Genomic DNA, 24,702 nt, shown 5'->3' with positions numbered 1-24,702 from the left:
GAGATGAGCTGTAACTATCAATACGGGCCAGAGCACACTTACTGGTATTTTACAGTCTGCAGGAGCTTAATATAACTTCATGATGCTCAGATGCTAAGATTTTCATTGGGAGTGACCGGGATGGATGAATTTATGACTATATCAGAGGGACAGCTCAGGCTGAGAAGTTTGGAGACAAAGTTAGAGAGGTATGGTAGAGATGGTTTGAACATATGCAGAGGAGGGATAGAGACTATATTGGACAAAGGATGTTGAGGATGGAGCTGCCACAGGAGGAAAATATGAAGACCTCAGAAAAGATTCATGGATGTAGTGAAGGTGGAGATGCAGAGGGTGGGTGTGACAGAGGAAGATGCCAGGGATAACGAAACGATAACGAAAAACTGTTTTTTACACTTCGCTTAGTTTAGCAATTCCAAACTGTATTGTTTGCATTTAATCCTCCTTCATCATCTCTGTTTCTAGTTGCAGCAACATCTTTGTGGAGCATTTGCATTCTCCATTATTCATTCTATAACCTATAGTGGTTTTTATATATATATATTTATTTGTGGGGAGATCTTTTGATGATCATATGGAGACCTGGTGTGGCTGTCTAGTTGTTAATCCTCTTTTTTTAATAGTTGATGTTGGTCAGGTTGGGGTTCCACTGCTAGCATAATGTTTATCAAAGCATCAGATTTATTACTTGTAGTAACAGATCTGAGTTTAGTTTCATCAGTGGACAGATGGAGATGTTCCAAGTATGGCATCAACATGTCAAACATTTTTTCTCTTCAGCTGGCAACAGAGTAGCGAGAGCAGGAACACCACAGTTTCCTCTTAACATGTGCGTGTTATCTTTCTGCATCCATCCCTCGAGGCGTGTTTCCCATTTGATTCAGCTCCTCACCCCGACCGTCAAACTGAAACGACCTACCACCGTCCTCACAATGGCCCAGGGGTTAAATCACTATTGCCTTAAGCTGTATTAGGAGAACGACAGTAAAAGTCAGCCTCGCACACAAAAGCAGTCCCCATTTCCCGACTCTTTATGTCTCCAGATTTCTACAGTGGAATTAAATTGTGCAAACTTAGCATGACATTTAAAGCACAGTGTGTAACATCAACTCGACACAGTTGTTTATAAAGCTGCTGTGGTGAATGTGTTCGTCGCATTTAAGTCTGGTATGATCTCTAACAATGGTTGGGATCCTGTAGCTAACTTTGTCTGCGGTTGTAGCGCTGTGCTGCCGAGGCTAATGAGCAACATTCACGTCCGGCACAGTAAACAAATACTCACTGATGGGTGTGAATCTGTATAACAGGAAACATCTTTACTTTGATGTATGTCGCTAACAAAGACAGTATTGACTAGCGAGGGTTTAAGCTGCATCCAAAAGAATCAAGAATAACATTTAAAATAATTAAGAACTGTTTGCCTGCAGTGTCTTGGCAGCAGAAACTGTTCTGCCAGAGTAATGAAAAAAACAATCACAGTTGTGAATTGTCTGTGAATATAAGCTGAGAATAAAAGCAAGAAAAGAAATCCCAAGATAATGTGCAGATGTTTGAGCAGCTCGTTAGGCCGTGGATTGCGCTGTTCAGTGTGGCGTTTTCACTCATTAGCAAGAATTTATGCAGAGGCTAATCATCCAAAATCATGAACTTCCATCCCTTAAAGCATAGTTGATAAACTCCATGATCTGTGAAATAAGAGATCTATTTATATACTCTACATTTTGTCCCCGGAATGGTTTTGGCAGTTCTCTTAAGTTCTGATTAAATGTCCTTAGAATGTTTTATTTCCTTTTAAATTATTTCTGAGCTACACTCTTTGCAGTGAGGATCTGAAAAAAAATATATCATTAAGTAAAAACTTTATTCTCCCAGCAGAGCATTTTACAGAGTCTTAGGGCTATACAGTTTTAGGTCTCTGCCACTGAGTTTTAATTTAAGCAAAATGAAGATCCAGAAAAGAAAATAAATGGCGTCACCTGAGGACAAATTTACACATAAAGAAGTTTTAGTTAAGAGGAGCTTCACAATGAATCAAAGTTTTTGCCTTTTTAACTCTTGGAGTTTGTTTGAGTTCTCCATCTGGCGAATGAAATTGTGACCCAGTTTAATGTTGACTCTTGTTTGGCCTCAGTTGGCAGGCTTCGCTGAATGTTGGGTCACAACTTCGTCCCACTGGCCAGTTTTCCTGGGAAAGCAATCCCCCGACATGTAGATAATTATCAATTCTGCGTGACATTAATCCTTTAGGGAGGGAAGGAAATAAAGAGAATAAGAAAGAGATGAATTGTTGTTATATAATGGCAGACTTTTTTACATTTAGCTAACCTCCTCCTTGGGCAGGGAGATCAGAGAAGAGGAGGAGATGGGGAGGAGGATGAGTAAAATGAGGCCAGTGACACATAACGGGGGGTCCTCTGGCACCTGCTCATAAACCGTACAGTTAATGCCAAGAAAGGGACATCTCTCAACCCCTCTTAACAAGAGCCAGAGCAGCTCCGGTGGCCAAGGCAGACTGTGTGTATGCTCATGCATTAGTGTGTTTGCAGTGCAGTCGCGCAGCGCTGCTGTACTGCATCCATAATTAAGCCCAAGACATACCCATCAACAGGAATATAATTGGGCAGTGGGAGGGTGGAGGTGGTGGAGTGGAGGTGAGTGCTGCAAACTTTCAGAGAGAGAAGAAAGGATAAGGAGGGAGCGAGAGAGAGAGAAAGCCATTTACATGCTAATGCTGTCCTCAGCCCTTCAAATGCCTCGTTGCGTGCCTTGCCCGCTACCCTCGAATAAGCTCCGGGCTGCCAAGCCAGTCGCCATGTTTACACAATAAACAAACAGCAATGAGGTTAAAGTCTTTTCATGCATCTTTTTGAGCGTGCCTACAGTATTAGCAACAGTGTGCTGTTGCGTAACTGTTGTAAGCGTCTGAAGGACTCAGCTGACTGATTTTCGGCCTCTTTTGTCATCACCGGACTTTTTTTTCTTCTTGTTTTTGTTTCCTAGGCGACAGAATGGGCACCGGACGAGGAGACCAGGGGGTCCTGTCAGAGCAAAGGCAAAACAGAGGTAACCTCCATCACGCCCCCAATTACAACACTTCATGTCAGCACTGCCTGGCTTACAGAGAGGCCATTTTGATATCTTCTGGCTGTCGTGGCGAGGTCCTTGTGGGCCTCATGGGAGGGCTCTGTGCAGAGCAGCTATTTCAGACCCTTCAATCAAGTGTTGTTTTTCTTGCAGTGAAGAGAGAGGGCAAAAGGGAAAGAAAATGTGCACAAGAGAGTCTTGGGTGAGACTCTCAAAAGGACTTCCTCTCAAATATATCTGATAACAATTGGCGCGATCAGTATTCCTGCTTCAATGATTTTTGTAAGAACTGATTGCACCGCTGTTTTGGTTTGGTTTTTTCCTCTCACAGTGCCTATACAGTGAAGACTGATACCAAATATACAACAGGCTATCATTTTTCTTTGAAACCTGCATCACCGCAATTACCTCAGTCCTTAGCCGCAAAGACCAATAAATCAATTCTCAGCCTTTGTTAAAGCAGATTTGATTCTTTTTATTAAAACACATTCTTGACTTATTGTAGAGCCTATGTCAGTGTCGCAAACAGGCTTCCATTTAGTTACAAACGAGTATTCATATTTCTGAACAATAGACTCACAAGAGCAAAAGCTGCACACTGAATTGCTTTGCTTTGATTGCATGCCAGGCTGGTACCCAAAGACTTGGTCCATTGTTCTTTTCAGCAACACGTCCAAGAGTATTTAGCTAACCACCTCAGCTTTCGCTCTACTTCAACTTTTCCAAAGTGTTCTCCCCCTCCCTTCTTCTCTGCAGACCGAATGTCAGAACTACATCAGAGTCCTGCTGGTGAACAAGACGGAGGTCATAACGTGCGGAACCAATGCTTTCCAGCCGCGTTGTATCGCCAGAGAGGTAGAGTTATGTGTGTGTCTGGCTGTGCGGGTTTTGTCGAAACACAATGAAAAGGCTGCAGATTTAACCCACCGCCCGTCTCGCTCCGTCTCTGTGCCCTGCATTCAGGTGGGCAACTTGAGCAGCGTGCTGGAGAGTGTGAACGGCGTGGCCCGCTGCCCGTACGACCCTCGTCACAACTCCACGGCGGTGGTGACAGAGAGCGGAGAGCTGTATGCCGCTACTGTTATCGATTTCTCCGGCCGTGACCCCGTCATATACCGTAGCTTGGGCGGCATGCCACCACTCCGGACTGCCCAGTACAACTCCAAATGGCTGAATGGTACAGAATCACTGCACGACCACACTGACGTCCTATTTGAGTGTCATTTATTTAAGTGTGTCTTTTTTTAACTTTGCTTCAGATAATGAGTATTTTCATCACCAATGAAAATTCTAGTTAATTACTTTGTTACTCAGTATTTTGTGAAATATGGCCACCAGAAATTCCCAAAAGGAGGAGGCGTTATTCAATTCTGTGACACAAATGTTGAATAAAAAGGCAGAGACATGCAGAAAATGCTTATGCTGCAGAGCTGCGAGCTTGTGTTACTGGTGCTCTTGGGTTCATTCTAGAGCTTTTAAATCATCCAATTTGAGGGGTGTAAGTTACAGGTTTGTTTCTGTTCGACTGAGTAAATGTTTCATTATATTTTTCTCTCAGATTCCAGAAATCTAATCAAATAAAACTAGTAATCTGATCAGTAATCTGACCTGTTGGACTTCAGATAATCCACAGGGTTATACTGTGTCAAATAGAAAATACCTGCTGTTTCTTTAAACATTTTCCTAGGTCCTGTCTTGAGCGGCAGATGGGCCAAGTGTGCACTTTTGCTTCCAACACAATTTCCTCCTATGTTAGAGCCAAGATAGATCAATGCTTTTTTTTCAAAGGTCTACAAAGACGGCTGTGATTGAAGTACTGTGTAGAACACAGAGTTACAGGTTAGGCATAGGAATTGGTGGGATTTACAGAATGGCGGGGAACATGAAATACTGTCTGTCCTTCTGGTGCTTGTGTCAGTAATCTCCCAGCTGCTGACACTGTGCCTTTTTTCCCTCTACTGTAAACATTAAAACACATTCTGACTCAAGCAGAAATGTAGCAGGACCGTCCACTGAAAAGCGCTGTCATCGAGTTTCTTTGATATGCAGTAGCACTGAGATAACTGGATGTGTTATATAGAGCAGTGGAGTATGAAGGCTTTTTTTTTTTTTTTTTAACATGTGCGATTCTGGAAGTAAAGGTCAGATTCATTTTCAGTCTCACAGACAATGTCAGATGACTAACAGTTCTTTCAAAGCCTGGATGTATATTAAACTCTCTCCTGGTTTAATTATCTGTATAAAATACGAGCAGCTGTGTCAGAAAACGTCTTTCTTAATGTAATGAGGGCAGTGACTAATGACTATTTTCATTACTGCTTGATTCCGCCCTCTTTTTTTTTTCAGTATATCCACTGAACATTTAGCCTATTAAATGTCAGACAGATCACCAAATTCCCAAACGGTGAATCTGTTTCGTGGAGTCGGAATAGCTTGTTTTGTCTGCTGGCCGGTGACATGAAAGAGAGAAACGCAGCAAATCCATCATTTAAAGCTGATGGCGACTGATTGTCTTTCACTGTCAAAAAAATTGTTAGTGTAAACTGTATGTCCTGCTGTAAGAATAGGAAAATGCTGTGCAACTAAAAGGTGGGTGAGTCTGATGGTGTGAGTGTGTGGTAGTGATAGCAGACAGATGAGAGAGTTGCAGGTCCGGGAAGAGGATGAGGATGAGAGGGAAGCGGGAAAGATAGACTGAGGAGTCAGTGAGCGGTGTAATTATTCCTCACAGCAGGGAGAGGATGAAATTACAACACACAGCATGCTTCGCCCCATCCCGGGGACTCCGCCTGTGTGTGCATGCAAGTGTGGGCTTGAACATGCATGTATGTATTTAGACTGTGTGCAAGCTCAACATGCTTCCACGTGTGCTTTATTAACACACACACGCACAGGAAGAAAGCCTGTTGAAGGGAAATGAGTGGCAAAAAAAAGAAAGATGAGTAACAAAGTAGATCGAGTCCACATCAGCATAATCACAGCTGGCTGCACGCACAGTGAAGCACACATGTCGCCCTCCACTCCGCCGGTCGAAGCCTGCTTTGCTTCATGGCTGATTCTATGAGTGTTATGGAGTTGTGTTCCCCGGTGAATTTGGGGTGTGAATGAAAATCTCATTTCCAGCTCTGAGCCTCTCCAGTTCAGCAGAACCAAAGGCGGGGAGGGGGTCCTGGATCTAATCAATCTCTTCTCTTATTGGATTGGTTGCCTGCCAGGTGCTGACCAACTGTTTCCCATCATGCATCTGAATGTCACAAGGAGCTACATGCACAGAGTCGCCTGAGAAAAAGTCTTAAGAAAATGCCTGCGTGCTTCTCTCGGTTTCCTCACAGGTCTCATTGGTAGCCACATGTTTATTTATGTTTTTGCTATTAGCTTTCGACCTCCTCTCAGCTCTCGGAAAAATGTTTCGCGGCAGATATTAAAAGAAACCAAAACATAAAAAGTTGTAATCTCTCATGCTTATGCATTCAGCTACAAGTGATGCTTCAACCTAATGTGAAGCTTTTTTATTGATCTAATTTGCGCTGGCAAAATACTGTTTCTTTTGCAGAATATTAAATACTGCAGAGATCATTTTATTTATTAAGTGATAGTAAAAATCTTAATGACACTACAAATGCAAAGCAAATACTGAGCATGTCTCCAACTTTCTTTTTAAATCTGCTCCTGGCAAGAAGAGTATAGCATTAGTTCAGGTAGAGCAGTGTATTAGCCAGTTGGCATGAACTGCTTCTTTCATGCTTCCCTTTGAGTGGCTCAATCCTCAGCTGCTCATCTGCCAACTGACTTGTAACATCTAATCATATTCATAGACGCACACAAAGAACTTCATAGCCAGACTTATATTACTCTGCTGATACCTCTCCAATGCTCCAGCCGCTGCTCTTGGACAATACTGTGGGCTTTGCAGAGCTTTGTTCTTTGCACAGCAGGATTCTTGTTGCTACAGTTAGAGCCCCCTTAAAGCATTTTATTGCTGTTATGCAACCATTTCTTTATAAATCATGAATTTTTTGCACAAGTTTGTCAGACTATAATAAAATTAAGAGTTAAAGTGGATCCATTATAGTCATTTCCAGCTCCATATTTTTATCATGAGACTGTACTAGATAACATTTTCATAACTCAGTTCACAATAATTATTATGTATCTTATACTGGACCTTAGTGCAGCCCCTCATTTCAACCTCTGTTTGAAACAAGCTGTTTTAGCACCCTTCTCTCTGCCTTTAAGCCAGTTTTTTTCTTATTGGCTGCTCTTCACAAACAGAAGGATTGAATGGCAGGTGGGTGGAGCTTCTGTGCTCACATCCAGAGCAGGTTGTTTTCAGAATCCAAAGTAAGGATGAGTATAACTCTACTTTAGGTTTGAGCTCAGGATGAACCACAAACTCTATATTTCCTTCATCCAAACCAAATATTCCAGTAACCTAAAGCTGCATACACACATACTCACCCTCGTTCTGTGTGCTGTTTGTGCGCTCTTACTTTGTTTGCAAAGGAAAAAAAAGGTTGGAAGTATAATCCTCGAGGACATATGTTTCCTCCAAATCTTATCTGGCAAAACAAATTAGTTTTTTACAAAACAGGTTTTTGCAGGAGATATATTCAGACATCTTTTGCCCACTCTTTTAGCAGCTAAGCCAGCTGAAAAGTGAGACATGTCAAAAAGACACAAAACGAACAGTTTTGTGTAAAAATGAAAACAGAGATAGGCATCTAACCTGCTTACAAAAGAGCTCGTCTGTCCCGTTGATGTAATTAAACTACCCGACATCACCCGTCCCACCTGTGTTTAGCAGAGCATCTTTGCATTCCTGCAGCATCCCTTTGCTTGAATAATAAATAGCCGTGCACTTTCAGAAGAGATTGTGTTTGATCTAAGGCATCATGTGACGTTACTGGAGGCAGCTTTACTCCAGCACCCAACCAGCCTGCCAGATTGAACAATCTGTTTATCACTTAGCAGGGTACAGAGGGAAAAAAACAAAACTCTGTTCATCACATTTTGCACCCACGCAGCTTCAGTAATATTATGCAGAATCTGTCAGCTCCACCTGCCCTTTGCCTGACACACGTACAGTGCACATAAACACAGGTACAGTATGTAAACACAGAACGACTCAAGCACACCGAATACACACACTTATCCCTTACATTAGCTCACCAGCTTTCATATATAGCAGTTCCTTAGCTTTAAAGGGAAAGTAGCACTAACACATTATGATGGTTTTGCAGTGTCAGTCACCCTGCAGGCATGGCAACTCTCACTTGTTCATCAGCACGCCTGTTTGCACCGATTAACAGTCTGAATGGGGGATCGGAGTTCATTACAGAGATCTTGACAAAGGTTTGACAAATCTTTTTGCCACCGCTGTAAACACTGTGATTACCTTTGGGTTTCATGTATAATAAAAATGCTAATAACAAGCGCTCTGTTTCTTTAATAGCATTCGTACTCGCCTTCGATTTGAAATACCAACTGAGGATGAACTGATAAGAACCACAAGTTAATTTAATTTAACTCGATAAGTCGATTAGATCACCTGCTAAATTAGCCACCGCTGCTTTCCTCACATTCTCGCAGAGTAATTATGGCGATCGGGGAGCGAGGTCTTTGGCACTCGCCGCCCCTTTAATAAAACTTGATTACAGCGTTGAAAAGTTGGGATCCCTCCTCCTGCTGATTGTGTCTTTCTTCTTTTGATACCACGGGAGCTTTGGTTTGTGCTCGGCCCAAACTGCCAGTTATTTTCATCACAGATGCTGTCGCTGTGTGTGGAGAAGCGGATTAGTTTTCTCCCTGCTTTGTGTAAAAATTACAATCTCTAAAAGTCTCGGTAGGCTCTGATGCACATTCCAACACGGCTGTTAACAGGTCACGTCCATCCTGTTTGTGCATGTGGAAGCTTGTGTGTGTGTTTGTAATCTCAGTATCTGCCTTTTACGTTTTCATTATGTGTGTGCATGTGTCTGTGCAAATTAAGGTGATATTCTTCCATTCATGTTTTGCCCGTGTGAGTGTGCATGTGCCCGGATGTGCTATAAGTTACAATAAATGGGTCCCAAGGGAAAACAGCAGCAGCAGCAGTGTGTTTGATCATTTCTGCACATGAGCAGTACTTATCTGAAAGAAGAAGAAAACACAGCGGTAGACAACAAATCGTCAGCGTGATGCTCGGTGTCAAAACAGCAGTGTGGGTGTTGAGCCAGAAGTGTCGCAACAATTTTATCCTCTCATGAAAAATAAGACGTCTTCTACTTAGTGATCGTTGACAACCTCAGCTTTTTATTAACACTTATGAATCTGCTTCCATCTGAATGTTTTTCTAAAAGACTGCAAAACCCTCAAAATACACTCATCACCTGTAAAAACAGGTCATTTCTGTCACAGTACTGGGCCATGAGGCCCAGTGTTTGAGTTCTAATGCATATTTTTGCATCCCCATATTGTAGTGTAACGCATCTAGTTGTTTTCTAGTTTGCAGTTTAGTCCTTGGTTTCTTAGTCCCTTTTGTCATCTCTCCCTGGTCCGTGCGTCTACCTGTCGTGTTTCATGTCTGTATGGCTCTTGTTGTCAAGTTCGTGCCATGTCTATGTCTTTGTGTTTCCTGTTTTATTTTGGAAGAGTCTGGTGTTCTTTGTTCATTGTAGTTAGTGTTACTCTCCCCTGTATTGTCATTATGTTTCATTCTAGTCAGCTGTGTTCTCATGTGTCTCCACTTCCCCTGATCACCTCACGTGTGTATTTAAGTCCTCAGTCTTCCTTTGGTCGTTGCCGTGCCGTCTGTTCAACTTCCCCCATGTTATGCCAGGTTTCAGGACTCTGTGCTGGTCATGTCCATGTTGCTTACGTGTATACGTTTCATAGTTCTTTGTTGTTCCAGCACAGAGTCCTATTCATAGTTGTCTCCGTCATATGCATCATTGTCACCCTGTCTTTGCTTTCCCTGCTGTCTGAGTTAAGTGTCAGTTCTTAGTTTTCCCAGTTCAGCTTCTAGGTTAGTTTTGCTCTGTGCGTTCTGTTGTTTGCCACGTTAATCAGCCCAAATAAAGGCTCGCTTTTCGTTTCAAGTTCAGTACTGTCTCCTCGTCTATGTCTGCACCTGGAACCTCACACTCCCACACACGATCCGCCCACCGCAGACCGTGACACATTTCAATTATATGCAATACTAAAAACAACTTTTTTAGGTTTATTTTTTGTGCTACAAACTAGGATTGTAAAGTTTAGCGTTTCATTAAAAATATCACACAAGAAACTACACTTGATGTGTCTGCACATCTCTTCGGCGTACATAAAGCTAAGACTGTCACCAGGAGACGATGCTGCAACAAAAAGAAAGTGAGTTTTCAAACGAGCCTGTCCTGTTAGATTTCTGCCAAACACAAATGTACAAGTCGAAGCGCCCCTTTTCCCCCTGACAGCAGTAAATTAGTGTTTGGTGATGAGCCATTCGTGTCTAAAGAGTGACAGTAACGTCCCTCTTGTTCTGTGCCGTTTACCTGATAACCCACCGAGCAGAGAGGCCCATTAATCATTTTCTATGTGTCCCCCCCCCCCCCCCCCCCCCTTTTCCCAGGCAATAAAAACAGCGCGGACATGTAGTTAAACAGAGATCGCTCCATGGATTTACCATCAAAATATCAGACAGATTTATTAGTAACCGTTTTTTATCTGCTTCCTATCCCTCTCTGCGGCTTCTCCTCATTTACACATTTGACATTTAGGCTCCTTTTCCAGACCATCTCAAATTGGGACAGCAGTGGCAGGAATTCAAACTTGTGCTTGCATTCAGTAATAAGGAGCAAAAGGGTCAAAGCAAACAGCATCTACAAGATAAATGCTGCAAATATTTCTGTGCTGCAGGAGTAAATGTAATGATCCCCTCTCCCCTTCTTCCCCCCCATAGAGCCCCACTTTATCTCGGCCTACGACATCGGCCTCTTCACCTTCTTCTTCCTGAGGGAGAATGCAGTGGAGCACGACTGCGGCAAGACGGTGTATTCCCGCGTGGCGAGGGTCTGCAAGAACGACATCGGCGGGCGATTTCTCTTGGAGGACACTTGGACCACGTTCATGAAGGCGAGGCTCAACTGCTCTCGCTCCGGGGAGATCCCCTTCTACTACAACGAGCTGCAGAGCACCTTCTACCTGCCCGAGCAAGACCTTATCTACGGCATCTTCACAACCAATGTGTGAGTGAGCTCGAGCGCGCACACGCCCACCGCCTGCCCTGTTTGACACACACGATTTGTTTGGCTTTTTTGATGCAGTCGTAGGCATTTCTAGTCTGAGCGCTGACGCCGAGAGAAAACCCGTGGCACGCGGCCATTTCATCACGGCTCTGTGTTTGAGGTAAAGCAGTGATGCTTGCAGACGTTTAGGGCGCTGAGTGCTGCACCTGCTGAATGCGGCGCCGCTCTCTAATAAAGTTCAACCACCTGCCTTTTGTTTACACACTTTGCACTCCACTTTTATTCCAATTTATTCGCGACCGAACTGTGAAGTGCTTTTTTCGTTGCAGCATAATTGAGGAAAATAGGCTGAAATAAGTCGAGGACGAAACTTTCAAACTTATTTTGATGTACAGACGTTTCGATTGGGTGTCTTTGCTTTGTTTTCAGTATATGATGTCTACAGTCTGTGAACACACGTGGAGAAAATGTCATCCTGGGGGTGAAAAGGGGTTTTACTTTAAAGGAGGTTTCCATGTTTTTAGATCTAGTATTTAACCACATTACATAACAGTTTATCTTTAAAAGCAGGCAAAAGAGATTAGTCATTTCAAAGAGCTCTTGTGCAATCTTGATTTCCCTCCCCAAGCAATATATTATTAACTTTGTTATCAGTATTCACATTTTTTTAAACACCCCAAGTTAACAGCCCACCAAAGAGTCTGTTCTTTCAAAAAAAAAAAAAGCACATTAATGACAGAGAAAATACTTTTCTGGCATTTACTATCTAAATCAATTCAGCCTGTGCACATGATGAAAACAAATGTGGGTATGAGCCTGCTGCTCAGCCGGTGTTTGCAGGTGGATTACTAAAGGAGCGTAAAATCTGAAAAAGACACAAAATAACCCAAAAGACACACAGAATGACCACAGGTTCATTGAAAGGGATCGTGAATATGTCTGCGTCCCAGGGCTCGTTTCATCAACATTTGTCTCTTATGTATCTAGTGTGACAGCATCAATATTCCTCTTTGTATCATAAAGCATAAAATTACTGTAATGCAACACTTACCCATGCATTCCTCCTCAATGTTGCCCTCGCTGTTGAATAGAAAGGATGAACAACCCCACCAAAACAAGCTGCAGCTGTGCTGAAGAGCCCTTTCAACAGCAACAAGAATATTAATAAGGGAACACTGGCACACACACCGTAACACTTGAACTTCTCCTCATTTAGGCCTCAGATTTCGTCACTTCATAAGGTTTGTTACTGCAACATTTTCCTGCCTATATAGAGAGACAATTTTCCAAAGTTTGAGCCACCCCGCTGCTGCTAATGATCAGTGCGGATGCACACAGCTCTCTGCCGAGCTGGATACACAGATTGACTCACACTCTCTCTGGTGCGTTTGATTGCTCCAGGTGGGGGTGTAACACACTTCATTACAGAGAGGAAACACCGAGAACAAAAGTGTGCACATCGGAGATTATTTTGCGGCTTTTATGTTTAGTAAAAGTGTAATTGTGTCACACTCTGCTCTAATTAGAGGGCGGCAGCAAGCGCACCCCAGTTTGGTCACTCTGTTTAACACAGTAGTCCAAGAAAAGATGTCAAGGAGACATGTACAGCAACATAAATTATAGCGTGGGCCTTTTTTATGTCTGCAATCCTTTAATGTGTGTTGCAGATGTGGCTCAAGTGGTAGAGTGGGGCATCTACCAATCGAAAGGTCAGTGGCTCCATCTCAGGCTCCTCCAGTCCAGCTGTCGAAATATCCCTGGGCACGATACTGAACCCCAAATTGCCCCCAATGCATCTATCGGAATATGAGTGTCTGTATGGATGTTAGATTAAAAGTGCTCTGTGTGTTTGTGTGTGTGAGATTCAGAGACTTAAAGTAAGTGCTTTAAGTGCTCAAATTGAGTTGAAGGGTGCCAAATAAGTATAAGTACCATTCCATTTATCTGTGACTGTATTTATTTTGAAGTATATTTAAACAGCATGTATCTGTCTTTGCACCTAGGTTCTCTTCATAGTACAGTTTTTTTTTATAAATTGCAAATTATCTCAGCACATTCATCCCCCTCAATGAATTTTGACTTTTCCTTTTAAGGCTTCCCTCGGGACAAATTCTGAACCTCGCATGAGATTGAGTAACTAAACACACTGAAGAATAAAGGGTGAATCAAAACTAAAAACCAAGACAACACTTTCTATATCATTGTTCTTTCTCACTTGTGAGAAAAAACTACATATATATCTGCCATTGAGTCATGAAATGCTGTTTTCCACAGTGACAAGGAAGTATATAGCAGATGCCAAGGATGCTGTGTACATAACCTTTCTTTTTAAATTTGGAAAGTCGAATCTGACGCCACCCAGTCCACCACTTGAGTCAAAGTCATGTGAAACTATTAAGACTTGGTGATAAACCTTGCAAGCGTGGCAAAAAAATCTCTTGAACTGTACATGCACTTTGTGCCTGCGTGCGTGTAAGGTGTGCCTTTGTGTGTGTGAGGAGCCATGGTTGATGCTATTCAGATGTATTCTGAGTACTGTCAGGGGAGAAGTTGAATCCTGCCTCTCACCTTCTGCTCTCTCACCTGTTAAGCCGCCGGCAGTTGACACTGCATTGCTGCTTCCCATCAGCCTGCAGCCATTTTTGGTGATAGATGGGAAGAGCGTGAGAGAGCAGGAAATGGCCGAGAGACAAAAGAAATGAAAAGCCAGGGGGATAAAGAAAGAGAGGAGGAGATAGAGAAATGAGAAGAGGTAATGAGAAAAATCATTAAGCTCCAAGCTTTTGTCTTTCTCCCATTGTCTCCTCCTTCCATTCTGAAGCGACTTGCCGGTCCACCCTCCAAAACTGCTTCGCTCTTTGGGGCTGGATATGTTAATGCAATCACCACAAACACTGTCTCCATCTGTCTGGCCTAAATTGAGCAGACTCACAGCTGCTCCCAGGAGTTTGGGGCTGTAAAACAAAACAGGAAGAGCTGGAACGGAGCACTTATACCCTCTGTCTGCCCGCAGCCTGGGCCGGCTCTCGGTACTATAAATCCACCTCCTCCCTCTCTTTGTGACCGTCTTGGTTTATCCCTTGGTCAGTTGTTTGGTTTTTACACTTTAGGTTGATGTTTGGCAGACAAAACTTACAATTTCGGTCATCGGTGAAGTCGTTCATCAAGAAATAACAGTCACAAAGTTTTGTTCTCGCAAAATTCAAAGGCGCTGCTTTGTGAAATGAGCATTTTGAAGTGTTCTCTCAATTTTTCTAGATCAAACGATTAAAAAAGGGAGGCGCTGATTTTTGTATTACACTGCAAAGAATGCTGCTGTGTGTAAACGGATTTAAAACATAATGGTTTTCATCCCTGTTACTCAATCTCTACACAGCCCACTAAGCAAAAGCAGCTCCCTAACAGAGCATCAGCAACCTCTTTGATCCTCCCCCCTTTTGTCTGTGCATTCAGGGACAGTGCTGAGTGTGGGTAACCTACGTTTTGGGCAGTAAAGTACATTTCCCCTCATGATTTTATGCATACAGAGTGAGAAAAATGGGATTTGCTAAGTAGCTTACATGGACAGTTGTATGCTTTAAACAGAAATGTGTGTTTTTTGCTGCGGTCCATGTTCATACTACAGGGAGAGTGTTCTGGTAGAGCATTCAGTCTGCACAGAGCCTTTTAGTTTGGACGCTTCCTTCCTCATCTGCTCTTTGCAGCTTGATGAGCTCCCTTCAGAAGCAGACACAGCACAGCTTTTTAGCAATGCTTCCAAAATGCCTTCAACAGCCACAGTTAGTGAGACAGTTGCCCTCCGTGGCACTACAACTCCTGTGCTGACACACGTTTAAGCCTCATTGCAGTTTCCAAATGGAAGCCAAAGTAAACTTTATGTTAGCATAATGATATTACCAGTTTATTGTTTTTTTATGATTTTGATTGGTTTGTAAAACCACTGATGATTGAGCCATGAATTCACATCAGGTAATTAGAGAAAAAAACAAACCAAAAAAAGCCGCCACCGTCCAACAGAGCGCGTCAAGCTGTGAGGAAGATTTTAGCATTCCATCAGAATAAGGACACTTAAGTCCTAAGAGCACAGCCAGGTCTTTTAATTAACTCAGGTTCCTTATTGGCAAGGTCCTTCTGCGCAGTGATTCTCCTGCTGAGGTGTCTAACCTGCCATTACTAACTAATTATGAGCCTCCTTATCTATTTCTAGGTGACTTCACTGACCCCCTCCACTTCTCCCGTTCTTGGAGGGGTCTCATATTGGAGAGGTTAGCAGGGGGATATGGAGTACTGCAACAAATGGTCCATTAATTGATTAGCGTGTAATTTGTATAAGTGATTTATCTATTAAGTAACTTATGAGGCAAAAGTGCAGAACATTTGATGTCTTCAGCTTCCTAAATGAAATGATCTGCTGTATATCTCTCTAAACTCTGTGCATTTGGGTTTTAGATCAGTGGAAAGAACAAAATTGTTCATTGCACTGATGCACTGATGCCCGACTTCCACTGTTCACACGGTGGATATTTTTTCAAAGTCTTTTGAAAAATGGACTAATCTGAGCTTTTAGGCAGGATTAAGTGTTATCTTTGCATGCAACTAATGTGAATGGAATTGATGTAGTGATTTCTTTAGGGTCTAGATTGTACTACAGACAAGCAAGTTCACGCTACAGTGTCCAGACTGCCTTGTTCAAAGGCAGGGTAAATATTTAGCAGAGCAATGAGTTTTTTGGGGAAAGTTATATAAATTGTTGGACACATATCCTTCGAATTTGACAGTGGAAAGCGATGCAAATAGATCTTTAACTCCTACTTGTAACTTCCACAAAGACTAATTTCATTAGAGGATAAATGATCTCTAGCTTCAGCCCCAATAGTTACTCGGCGCGTCATACTTTTAGTGTAAGTCAAACTCACTGAGACATACCCACAGAACACCTAGGGACCCTGAGAGCCCTCCTATCCTTGGAAAATATGTGACTGACTCCAAGCGAGATCAGATTTGACGTGCACGATAAATGATATTCTGGGCAGCCGAGTGAGGCAAGCCACATAACTACCATATTTCTGATTTTACACAATGTTCTCTTCCCATCATATCACTGACATCCAATCTACCTTGAAATGAACTGGGAGCCCATCTTGAAGGCTGGGCCTGATCTGAATACAGCTTCACGGACTCTTCTGCTTCTGTAATTCCACTATTTATGTTACAGCTTTCACACAAACACACATTTTTATTAACATTTTCTTTACTTTCTCTAATTTTTTGACCTATTTGATTCACCACGCAGCAAATATAGGTCACATTTTTAAGAGATGAAACCCCCCACCGAGGTTCGATTGTGTGTCAGATTGTTATTGTCGTCGCTGGGATTTTTTTTGGTGATGTCTCCAATCTAACACCTGGATTTTTGCGCAGCCTATTGAACTTGTGGCATTGCTTTATTGTTTAGTGTAGGTGTTGCTGACTCAGTCTGCCTCTGAATGTGACTGTTTCGGGGCAAAGCTGTTGCTTTTGCTGGCGTATTGTTGTGCAGTATAAAAATATGTATGGATAATCCTGGCAGCCTCTGTTCAATTTCTGGTCCCTGCAGCCATGTAGCTGTGCTGAGTGGGCCCTTTTCCTTTTTTGCTGCGATGCAGGTATTCGACGAGGTTGAAACATTGGCCTTAATGTGGTTTGAGCTGTACCCTTTCTCACACAAAACGAGGTTAGGTGCATTAGCTAAAAAGCTGGGGATTCAGCTGTGCTACGCCACACTTTGGCTGCCCTGATGTGTGTTTGTTGCTAACAAACGCTGCACGTGCATTTTGCTTGTCAAATCATTTTTTTTTAATGCAGCAAGTTAAAAACAGACTCACTAGGGACACAGTTCGACCAATCAGGTGATGCTACCAGGAAATGTTTAGTAAGAAAAAGGAAGATCACAAACAAAACGAACATGCAGCAGCTGCTGTGCCACCTCCAAACTAAAAAGATAAGATTATCAGGTGAGATGCATATAAGCCTCTTGTGTTTACCAGACAGACTCTCTGGTGTTCTGATCTTTGCTGATTGTGGTTTGCAGGGAGCCATGGAGCCAGGCTGAGCGAGGAGTTTATTACTTTCCTTACACCTTTTTTTTTTCTTTTTTTCTTTTTTTTTTTGGAGCTGATCTTGGAAAAGTGCCACGGCATCTGCAGAATTAAGTTTTCAGTTCCTTTCAGTTCAGTTTTACTTGAAAGATAAAGCTGTCGTTTTTGCTATGTCTTTCTTATTGGCAGCAAGTCTTGAGAAGGCATGACAACTGGCAATGTGTTAATATAGTTTCCTTTTTAATTTCCTTAAACAGCTGGCCCTGCAGTTTTTTTAGCCTACTTAAACTGCAGTAAACAGAGGAGTTGTTGGACTATTTTCAGCAGTGCATTAATTCACATTGGGTGATATAATGAGTATCTCTGGCAGCACGACCATGTATAGGGGCCTGGAGTTAAACTTAACTGCAGTGTGTTGATGGGAATAAAGACATATTTTTGTGATCTGAATCTTGTGGTTGTACCAAGCTTTGGATCCACACACAGTCCATGCCAAGTCAAACATTTCAGCACTGCAGAACCTCAGAACTGCCTTAATTCTTCTTGGTATAGATTTAACAAGGTGCTGGAAACATGCGTCAGAGATCTTGGTCCATGTCGACACGACAGCATCACACAGCTGCTGGAGATTTGTCAGCTGCACATCAATAATGTTAATTTATGTTCCACCACATCCCAAAGGTGCTCTGTTGGAATGACATCCGGTGACTGTGGAGGCCATATAAGTAAAGTGAAGTCATTGTGATGTTAACAAACCAGTTTGACATGATTTAAGCTTTGTGACATGGCGTGTTATCCTGTTAATAGCAGCCATCAGGAGATGAATACACTGTTTTCAGTGTATTTTTCTGTGTTTGTTGTAATGAGTTGTTATTTGACTGACTGTTTGAGGCAGTCTGGCCATTCTCCTCTGACCTCTGTAATCAAAAAGGGATCTGAGACATCCAGCTCACTGGATATTTTCTCTTTTCCCATCTAATTCTCTGTAAACCTTAAAGATGGTTGTCTAAGAAAACCCCTTTAGATCAGCAGTTTCTGAAACAACCATACCATGTTCAAAGTCTCCTAAATCACCTCTCTTCCGCATTCTGATGCATGATTTGAACTTTATAGGTTGTGTTGATCGTGTCTACGTGCCTTAAACATGTTAATACCACGTGACTGGTTGATTAGATATTTATGTTAACAGGTGTACCTAATAAAATGGTCTGTGATAGTAAAATATCAGCAAATTGAGTCATTATGTAAAATAGCAATAACTCAGTATTAAAAAATTAAAGAACTTAACCTTTTAAACATTTTATACAAATTTGTTGTGTCATTATCATTACTGATGCACTTATGAATAAGCAGTACTTTGATGCTGCACCAAGAGATGACTCATTTTAGCTGCAGATAAAAACAGGCAGTTTAATAAAAACAGAAATATATAGTACGAGTGTAAAAATACAGCACTGCAAAATCAGCGCCAAGTAGCTACAAAAAATGTTATATATTGGTTTGGAGAGTGTTCAATAATCAGTGGATATGGAGATAATGCATATCTAACAGAGAAAGAGAGAGTAAGAGTCACAGGCAGAGCCTCGTCACCCTAATCTTTCTTATTCTGCCAGTCCTTCTCTGTGAAACTCCTTCCAGTTCTGATGCTCTGCAAAAAGCCACACACCTGCAGGGGTGCACAGCAAAAACCATACAATAAAAAATCCAGAGAAACACATATCGTGTATAGCATTAAATTAAATTAGTTCAAACAGGAGTAAAGAAATGGGACAGAGAGTGATGGACATGAATAAATTGTGTAAAATAAGACAGGGAATTAATGGGACAACCAGTGACAGGATGAGGCTGCTGGAATGAGATGAATCGCTTGAAGAAGTAACTTCACTCGTATTGACAGTAATCATCGTGGTGCCGGGCCTCGGAGAGTGGCAAAGCAACGGCGGCAAACAGCATAGCAGATGTCAAACAGCTTTTCAATCACTTTCCCGGGCTTTTAAGCAGGCTCAAAACATATGGGTTGCATCCATTAGTGCAATAGGCTGCAGTCCTTTCACTGCACCCTTTTGCTCTGCTCTCTTGGCATTACGTGCCGCGACGCGCTGTCAAAGCAGACCTCTCAAATAACCTGGACGATGTCAGGCTTTCTGTGACCGAATGCAGCTTTAATGCAAGCTGTAGCTACGGTACGACCACGGAGCCACAGTTTAACTTCCTATTATGTCAAACTGTGTAGTTGTGCCTGTGTGAATGTGCAAACTGTTGTGGCTATATCCCTCAGTGATTGCAGCGCATTTGCCTGTGGTTTCCTCCAGTTGGGGTTTGGTTACTGCTGGCTCACCACAGCGGCTCACTCTGCTTTACACATTTTCTCTCTGCCTCCCTGCCACTCTTTTCTCCACCAGAGCCATTGGAAAAGAAATAAGGAAAAAAAAAACCCAGAAAAGTCCTTTACTGAAGTGTGCAGGCTGTTTTCCTCAATAGCCTTTGAGTCAGTCAATGAGCCACCTGTTTGGCTTCCCCCGATGTTTAGTCAGAACTCATTTGGAGCTGCACAGCACTTTGCTTCCCTGCAGTAATGACAGAACGCATTAGTTATTTCACTGCCCTGAACTGGACCACTGAGAAAGTAGTATTCAACGCAAAAATCAACAGAAGAAACCAGCACTCTCCCGGTAGACCTTAGAAACAACTTTGAGGTAAAAATGGTAACTTAATAATAATAATAAAAAAAAACAATGGTTGCAACAGATTGAGACATTTTGTCTTTCTAGTCATATAAAAAAAACTGATTACTTTGAGTCTCTAGTTTGATGTTCAAAGTTATTTAACTAAGAATAAGAATGGCCTGTACTTGTATACCGCTTTACTTAGTCCCTATGGACCCCAAAGCGCTTTACACTACATTCAGTCATCCACCTATTCACACACACATTCACACACTGGTGATGGCAAGCTACATTATAGCCACAGCTGCCCTGGGGCGCACTGACAGAGGTGAGGCTGCCGGACACTGGCGCCACTGGGCCCTCTGACCACCACCAGTAGGCAATGGGTGAAGTGTCTTGCCCAAGGACACAACGACCGAGACTGTCGGAGCCAGGGCTCGAACCGGCAACCTTCCGATTACAAGACGAACTGCCAACTCTTGAGCGACGATCGCCCCAAAAAGTAGTAAAGAGCTTTAAAGATGAATCTTAATTACACTAATCAGGCATACCGTTATAAGCACTGGGGCTGCATAGCAACAGACCAGTCAGAGTGCCCCATCCTGACCCCTGTCCACTGCCGAAAGTACCAATAATGGTCACGTGAGCGTCAGAACTGGACTACGGAGCACTGGGAGAAGGTGGCCTCGTCCGATGAATCATGTTTTCTTTGATGAACTGGGAACACCTGACACCAGGATGCACTACAGCGAGCCAGTGGTGGCTAGGTGATACTTTGGGCAATATTCTGCAGGGAAACCTTTGGTCTGGAAATCTGTCTGGATGTTACTTTGATACGTACCACCTGCCTAAGCATTGTAACAGACCATGAAATAGTATTCCCTGATGACTGCGGCCCCTTTTAGCAGGATAATGCACCCTACCACAAAGCAAAAAATGCTTCAGGAACGGCACCTTACAAGACTTAAGGGATCCGTTGCTAACATGGTGCCAGGCACCTCAGCACAGCTTCAGGGGTTTAGTGGAGTCCATGTCTTGATGGGTCAGGGATGTCTAGGCAGTAAAAGGGAGACCAAAACAGTATTTGACAGGTGGTCAGAATACTGTGGAAAAGGAAACTGATGAAAACTAATTCAGCATGACTGTTCATAGGGTAGCTTTGCCAAAATGGAATTAAAATTATTTATTGGGCTCGGGTGTTACGTACAGCTAAATCACTGCCATTATGGGGGAAAAAAGCATTTTTAAATTGTATTACCCAAAGCATAATAGGATGTAGTGAAAATAGACAAACAATAGGATTGACAAGATCCACAAAAAATAATGTCATTATAGCCCTCATGTATCTAAAACACCCAAATCTTACCTAACAGATATTTGCCCCATATAAACCTGAACCTGGTCGAAAGAGACCAGACATTTGACCTTATAAAAAGTGTCCTAGCACATTTTTCACCCAGCAGCACATCTCATTACTCTAGCTGTAACTTCAGTAATTGCAAATAAATTCTCCAATATGGCTTGTCTAGCTAAGAGATGGATAAATATGTCATGTGTCAGGAAAAGAACAAGAAAGAAAAAGAAAAATGAACAAATAACCATTTACCAAACCCCAGTGATACAGCTTTTCCCGCAACCAGCAGTCTTCAATGACTCATACTTCACACAAGGAGCCAAAACAAACTCAGGAACCCTGCCATTTTAAAAGTATTCCTTTCTCTGTAGGCTGATGGAGTGTCCACGCAGACGTCATTACAGACACATTTTTCACTCCTCAACTCACAAAAGTCCACAATGGGCCCGCTAATGGCTTGCATCTTATTTACATTGCGTTCGCTAAACCTCAGCTGAAAATTTTAAAGGCTCTCTGCTAATGTTTGTGTTGCTAATGCAAAGTCTTGTGTGTAGATTCGGTTCAAGTCTCTTTCACTCTGTGGCTGTTGCCTTTTCTCTCACTCTCTCCCAATCTCTTTTCCCTTTAATGGTATCACTCGCTATCTTCTAACTGGTAGTTTATCAGCAAAAGCTATGTCAAGGCAGCAGGCTGTTCACTGTGCTGTAGAAAGTTTGTGTGTTACTGGATGTACTGTATAAGAAGGAGGAGGAAGCAGTCAGCAGTAGCAAGTTGTTAAGAAACTCATTACCCTGCAGCACAATATTAGTAAAGAGCATCACGATAATACCTTTGCTCGCATTGCTTGTTTGGCCAGGGTTTACTCTGATATGTTACACCTGTGAGGCGACTGTGTGTGTGTGTGTGTGTGTGTGTGTGTGTGTGTGTGTGTGTGTGTGTGTGTGTGTGCGCGCGCGCACATAATCTGTGGAGCTGCCTCCCATATCCTCAGCTTAATACTGTCCCCATTCACTGCTCAGCACTGATAGCATAGCTTAGCCTGCAGCCAAAGCAAGCTAGACATGGAGCGCCTGTTTATTGTGGGTATAAATGATAGGACTTCCATTAAGAGGATGGAACTCGTAGCAGAATGGCTTTATTGCACAGCTGGACATTGTCGATTTCTGATATGCCTTCATTTGCTGCCAACATTTTAAGCGGTTATGAATATTATTGTTGAAATAATATTTGTATTTTTCCCTCCTTTTCCCTCCCCCACCCTCTTCGTGCTGTCTTCTCATCCCCGTTTCTCTCTCTATAAAGCAACAGTATTGCAGCATCTGCAGTGTGTGCCTTCAACTTGAGCGCCATCACCCAGGCCTTCAACGGGCCCTTCCGCACCCAAGAGAATCCCCGTTCCACTTGGCTTCCCACACCCAACCCCATCCACAATTTCCAGGTTAGTTTAACCACACACCTCCTCACTGAGACCACTGTTTAAAAGTTAAATCAGTTAGTTACCTTTTTAAACTGTGAAAGAGGAAACTGTAATTAGAGCTCCAGTTCACGGATACCAGTTTGCAGAAGTTAAGCCATTTCAATCAGACACCAGACAGCTACCATTCAACCAGCATGGTTAGCATTGATTTAATTCAATTCAGTTTTATTTATATAGCGCCAAATCACAACAACTGCTTTATTGCTGAAGGCGATCGTGGCTCAAGAGTTGGGAGTTCGCCTTGTAATCGGAAGGTTGCCGGTTCGAGCCCCGACTTGGACAGTCTCGGTCGTTGGCAAGACACTTCACCCGTTGCCTACTGGTGGTGGTCAGAGGGACCGGTGGCGCCAGTGTCCGGCAGCCTCGCCTCTGTCAGTGCGCCCCAGGGTGGCTGTGGCTACAACGTAGCTTGCCATCACCAGTGTGTGAATGTGTGCGTGAATGGGTGGATGACTGGATATGTAAAGCGCTTTGGGGTCCTTAGGGACTAGTAAAGCGCTATATAAATACAGGCCATTTATTATACTGTAAGGTAAAACCATACAGTAATATAGAGACACCCCCAACAATCAGATGCCTCCCTATGCGCAAGCACCTGGCAACAGTGGGAAGGAAAAACTCCCTTTTAACAGGAAGAAACCTCTGACAGAACCAGGCTCAGGGAGGGGCGGCCATCTGCCGCGACTGGTTAGGGATGGAGTGCGGGAGACAGGACAAAGGCACGCTGTGGACAAGAGCCCGAGATGAATAATAACTAATGATTAAATGCAAAGTGGTGTATAAACACAGAAAATAAAATGAGGTGACTGTAGAAGAAACACTCAGAAACACGCATCATGGGAATCTCTGAGCAGCATAGGCTAATTGCAGCACATCTAAGAGAGTGTTTGTCTCCTGAATCCAAATTGGGGGTTGGTTTTACAGGAGAGAGGTCTGAAAGCATAAGCCGCTGTCTTCCATTTTACTTTAAATACATAAAGAACCACAAGTAAACCTGCAATCTGAGAGCGAAGTGCTCTGTTGGGGTGACATGGCACTATGAGGTCTTTAAGATAAGATTATGTCTGATTATTCAAGACCTTGTATGAGAGAAGGATTTCTAAAGCTAGGGCAAGCCTCAAGTGGCCATTTGACGAAGTGCAGTTTTTGGCACTTCCAGTTCCTATTCTTAGCACACTGATTAAGATAAAGAGTTACCCCGCTGTCCTTCCATCTTTTCCAATTTGTAATCTTGTGATTGCAAAATACTGTGAAAACAAAAAAGTTCAGTATCTTGCTTTTTCTTTCATTCATGCAACATTTCCACAAAAGCTTCGAAAACCCTAGAAGAACATTTGCCATTTTTCTCACTTGCTGCATAAAGATGACTCAATTCATCTTAAATCAGAATGAAAGTCATCTTCAGTTGTAAGAAATACATATCCTTTCCTTCAGTTATTGGCTTCAGGCTGTAACACTGTGACATTTTTAGTTGGATAAATGGATCCTTAATCTAGGATTTCACACCATTTGGTGTGTAGAGCTTGCTGCTGGTGCTGCACAGCGTGGCTGCAGTCTCCAATTCTCCAAGTTAGCAGCTGAAGGCAGGAAGTAGATTTTAACCAATTAGATACTGCGATTACCACAAAACCACATATGGATAATCACCCGTCAGTCCGTCATTGTTGTTCACCAAAAAAATAGAATCAGCAAACAAATCAGCCTCTCATTTCAAATCCCAGAGAATGAGCAGAAGTTGCAATCCACAGCTAATCTCTGCAGCCCAAACAAAGCTTTTCAGAAGACTGTCATTTCATACTTTTTCTTCTCAAGTGCCTCATTAAGCTGCTGCGCTGTTAGTGTG

General features: G+C 42.7%; 1 protein-coding gene across 2 annotated transcripts in view; it reads left to right on the top strand.

The window, feature by feature from the left end:
- Nucleotides 1-24,702, top strand: part of sema5ba (sema domain, seven thrombospondin repeats (type 1 and type 1-like), transmembrane domain (TM) and short cytoplasmic domain, (semaphorin) 5Ba) — a 179,853-nt gene that overhangs the window by 114,496 nt on the left and 40,655 nt on the right. For both annotated transcript variants that reach the window (XM_063499239.1, XM_063499238.1), the window contains 5 exons: nucleotides 3,001-3,063; nucleotides 3,841-3,939; nucleotides 4,048-4,261; nucleotides 11,000-11,285; nucleotides 22,685-22,820. In XM_063499239.1, coding sequence (XP_063355309.1) covers nucleotides 3,001-3,063; nucleotides 3,841-3,939; nucleotides 4,048-4,261; nucleotides 11,000-11,285; nucleotides 22,685-22,820 — 798 coding nt within the window. The remainder of the gene's footprint in view (nucleotides 1-3,000; nucleotides 3,064-3,840; nucleotides 3,940-4,047; nucleotides 4,262-10,999; nucleotides 11,286-22,684; nucleotides 22,821-24,702) is intronic.

The sequence above is a fragment of the Pelmatolapia mariae genome, linkage group LG16_19 (genome assembly GCF_036321145.2).
Source record: "Pelmatolapia mariae isolate MD_Pm_ZW linkage group LG16_19, Pm_UMD_F_2, whole genome shotgun sequence".
NCBI lineage: Eukaryota > Metazoa > Chordata > Actinopteri > Cichliformes > Cichlidae > Pelmatolapia > Pelmatolapia mariae.
The sequence above is the reverse complement of the archived record's forward strand: the minus strand, read 5'-3'. Positions and strand labels throughout refer to the sequence as shown.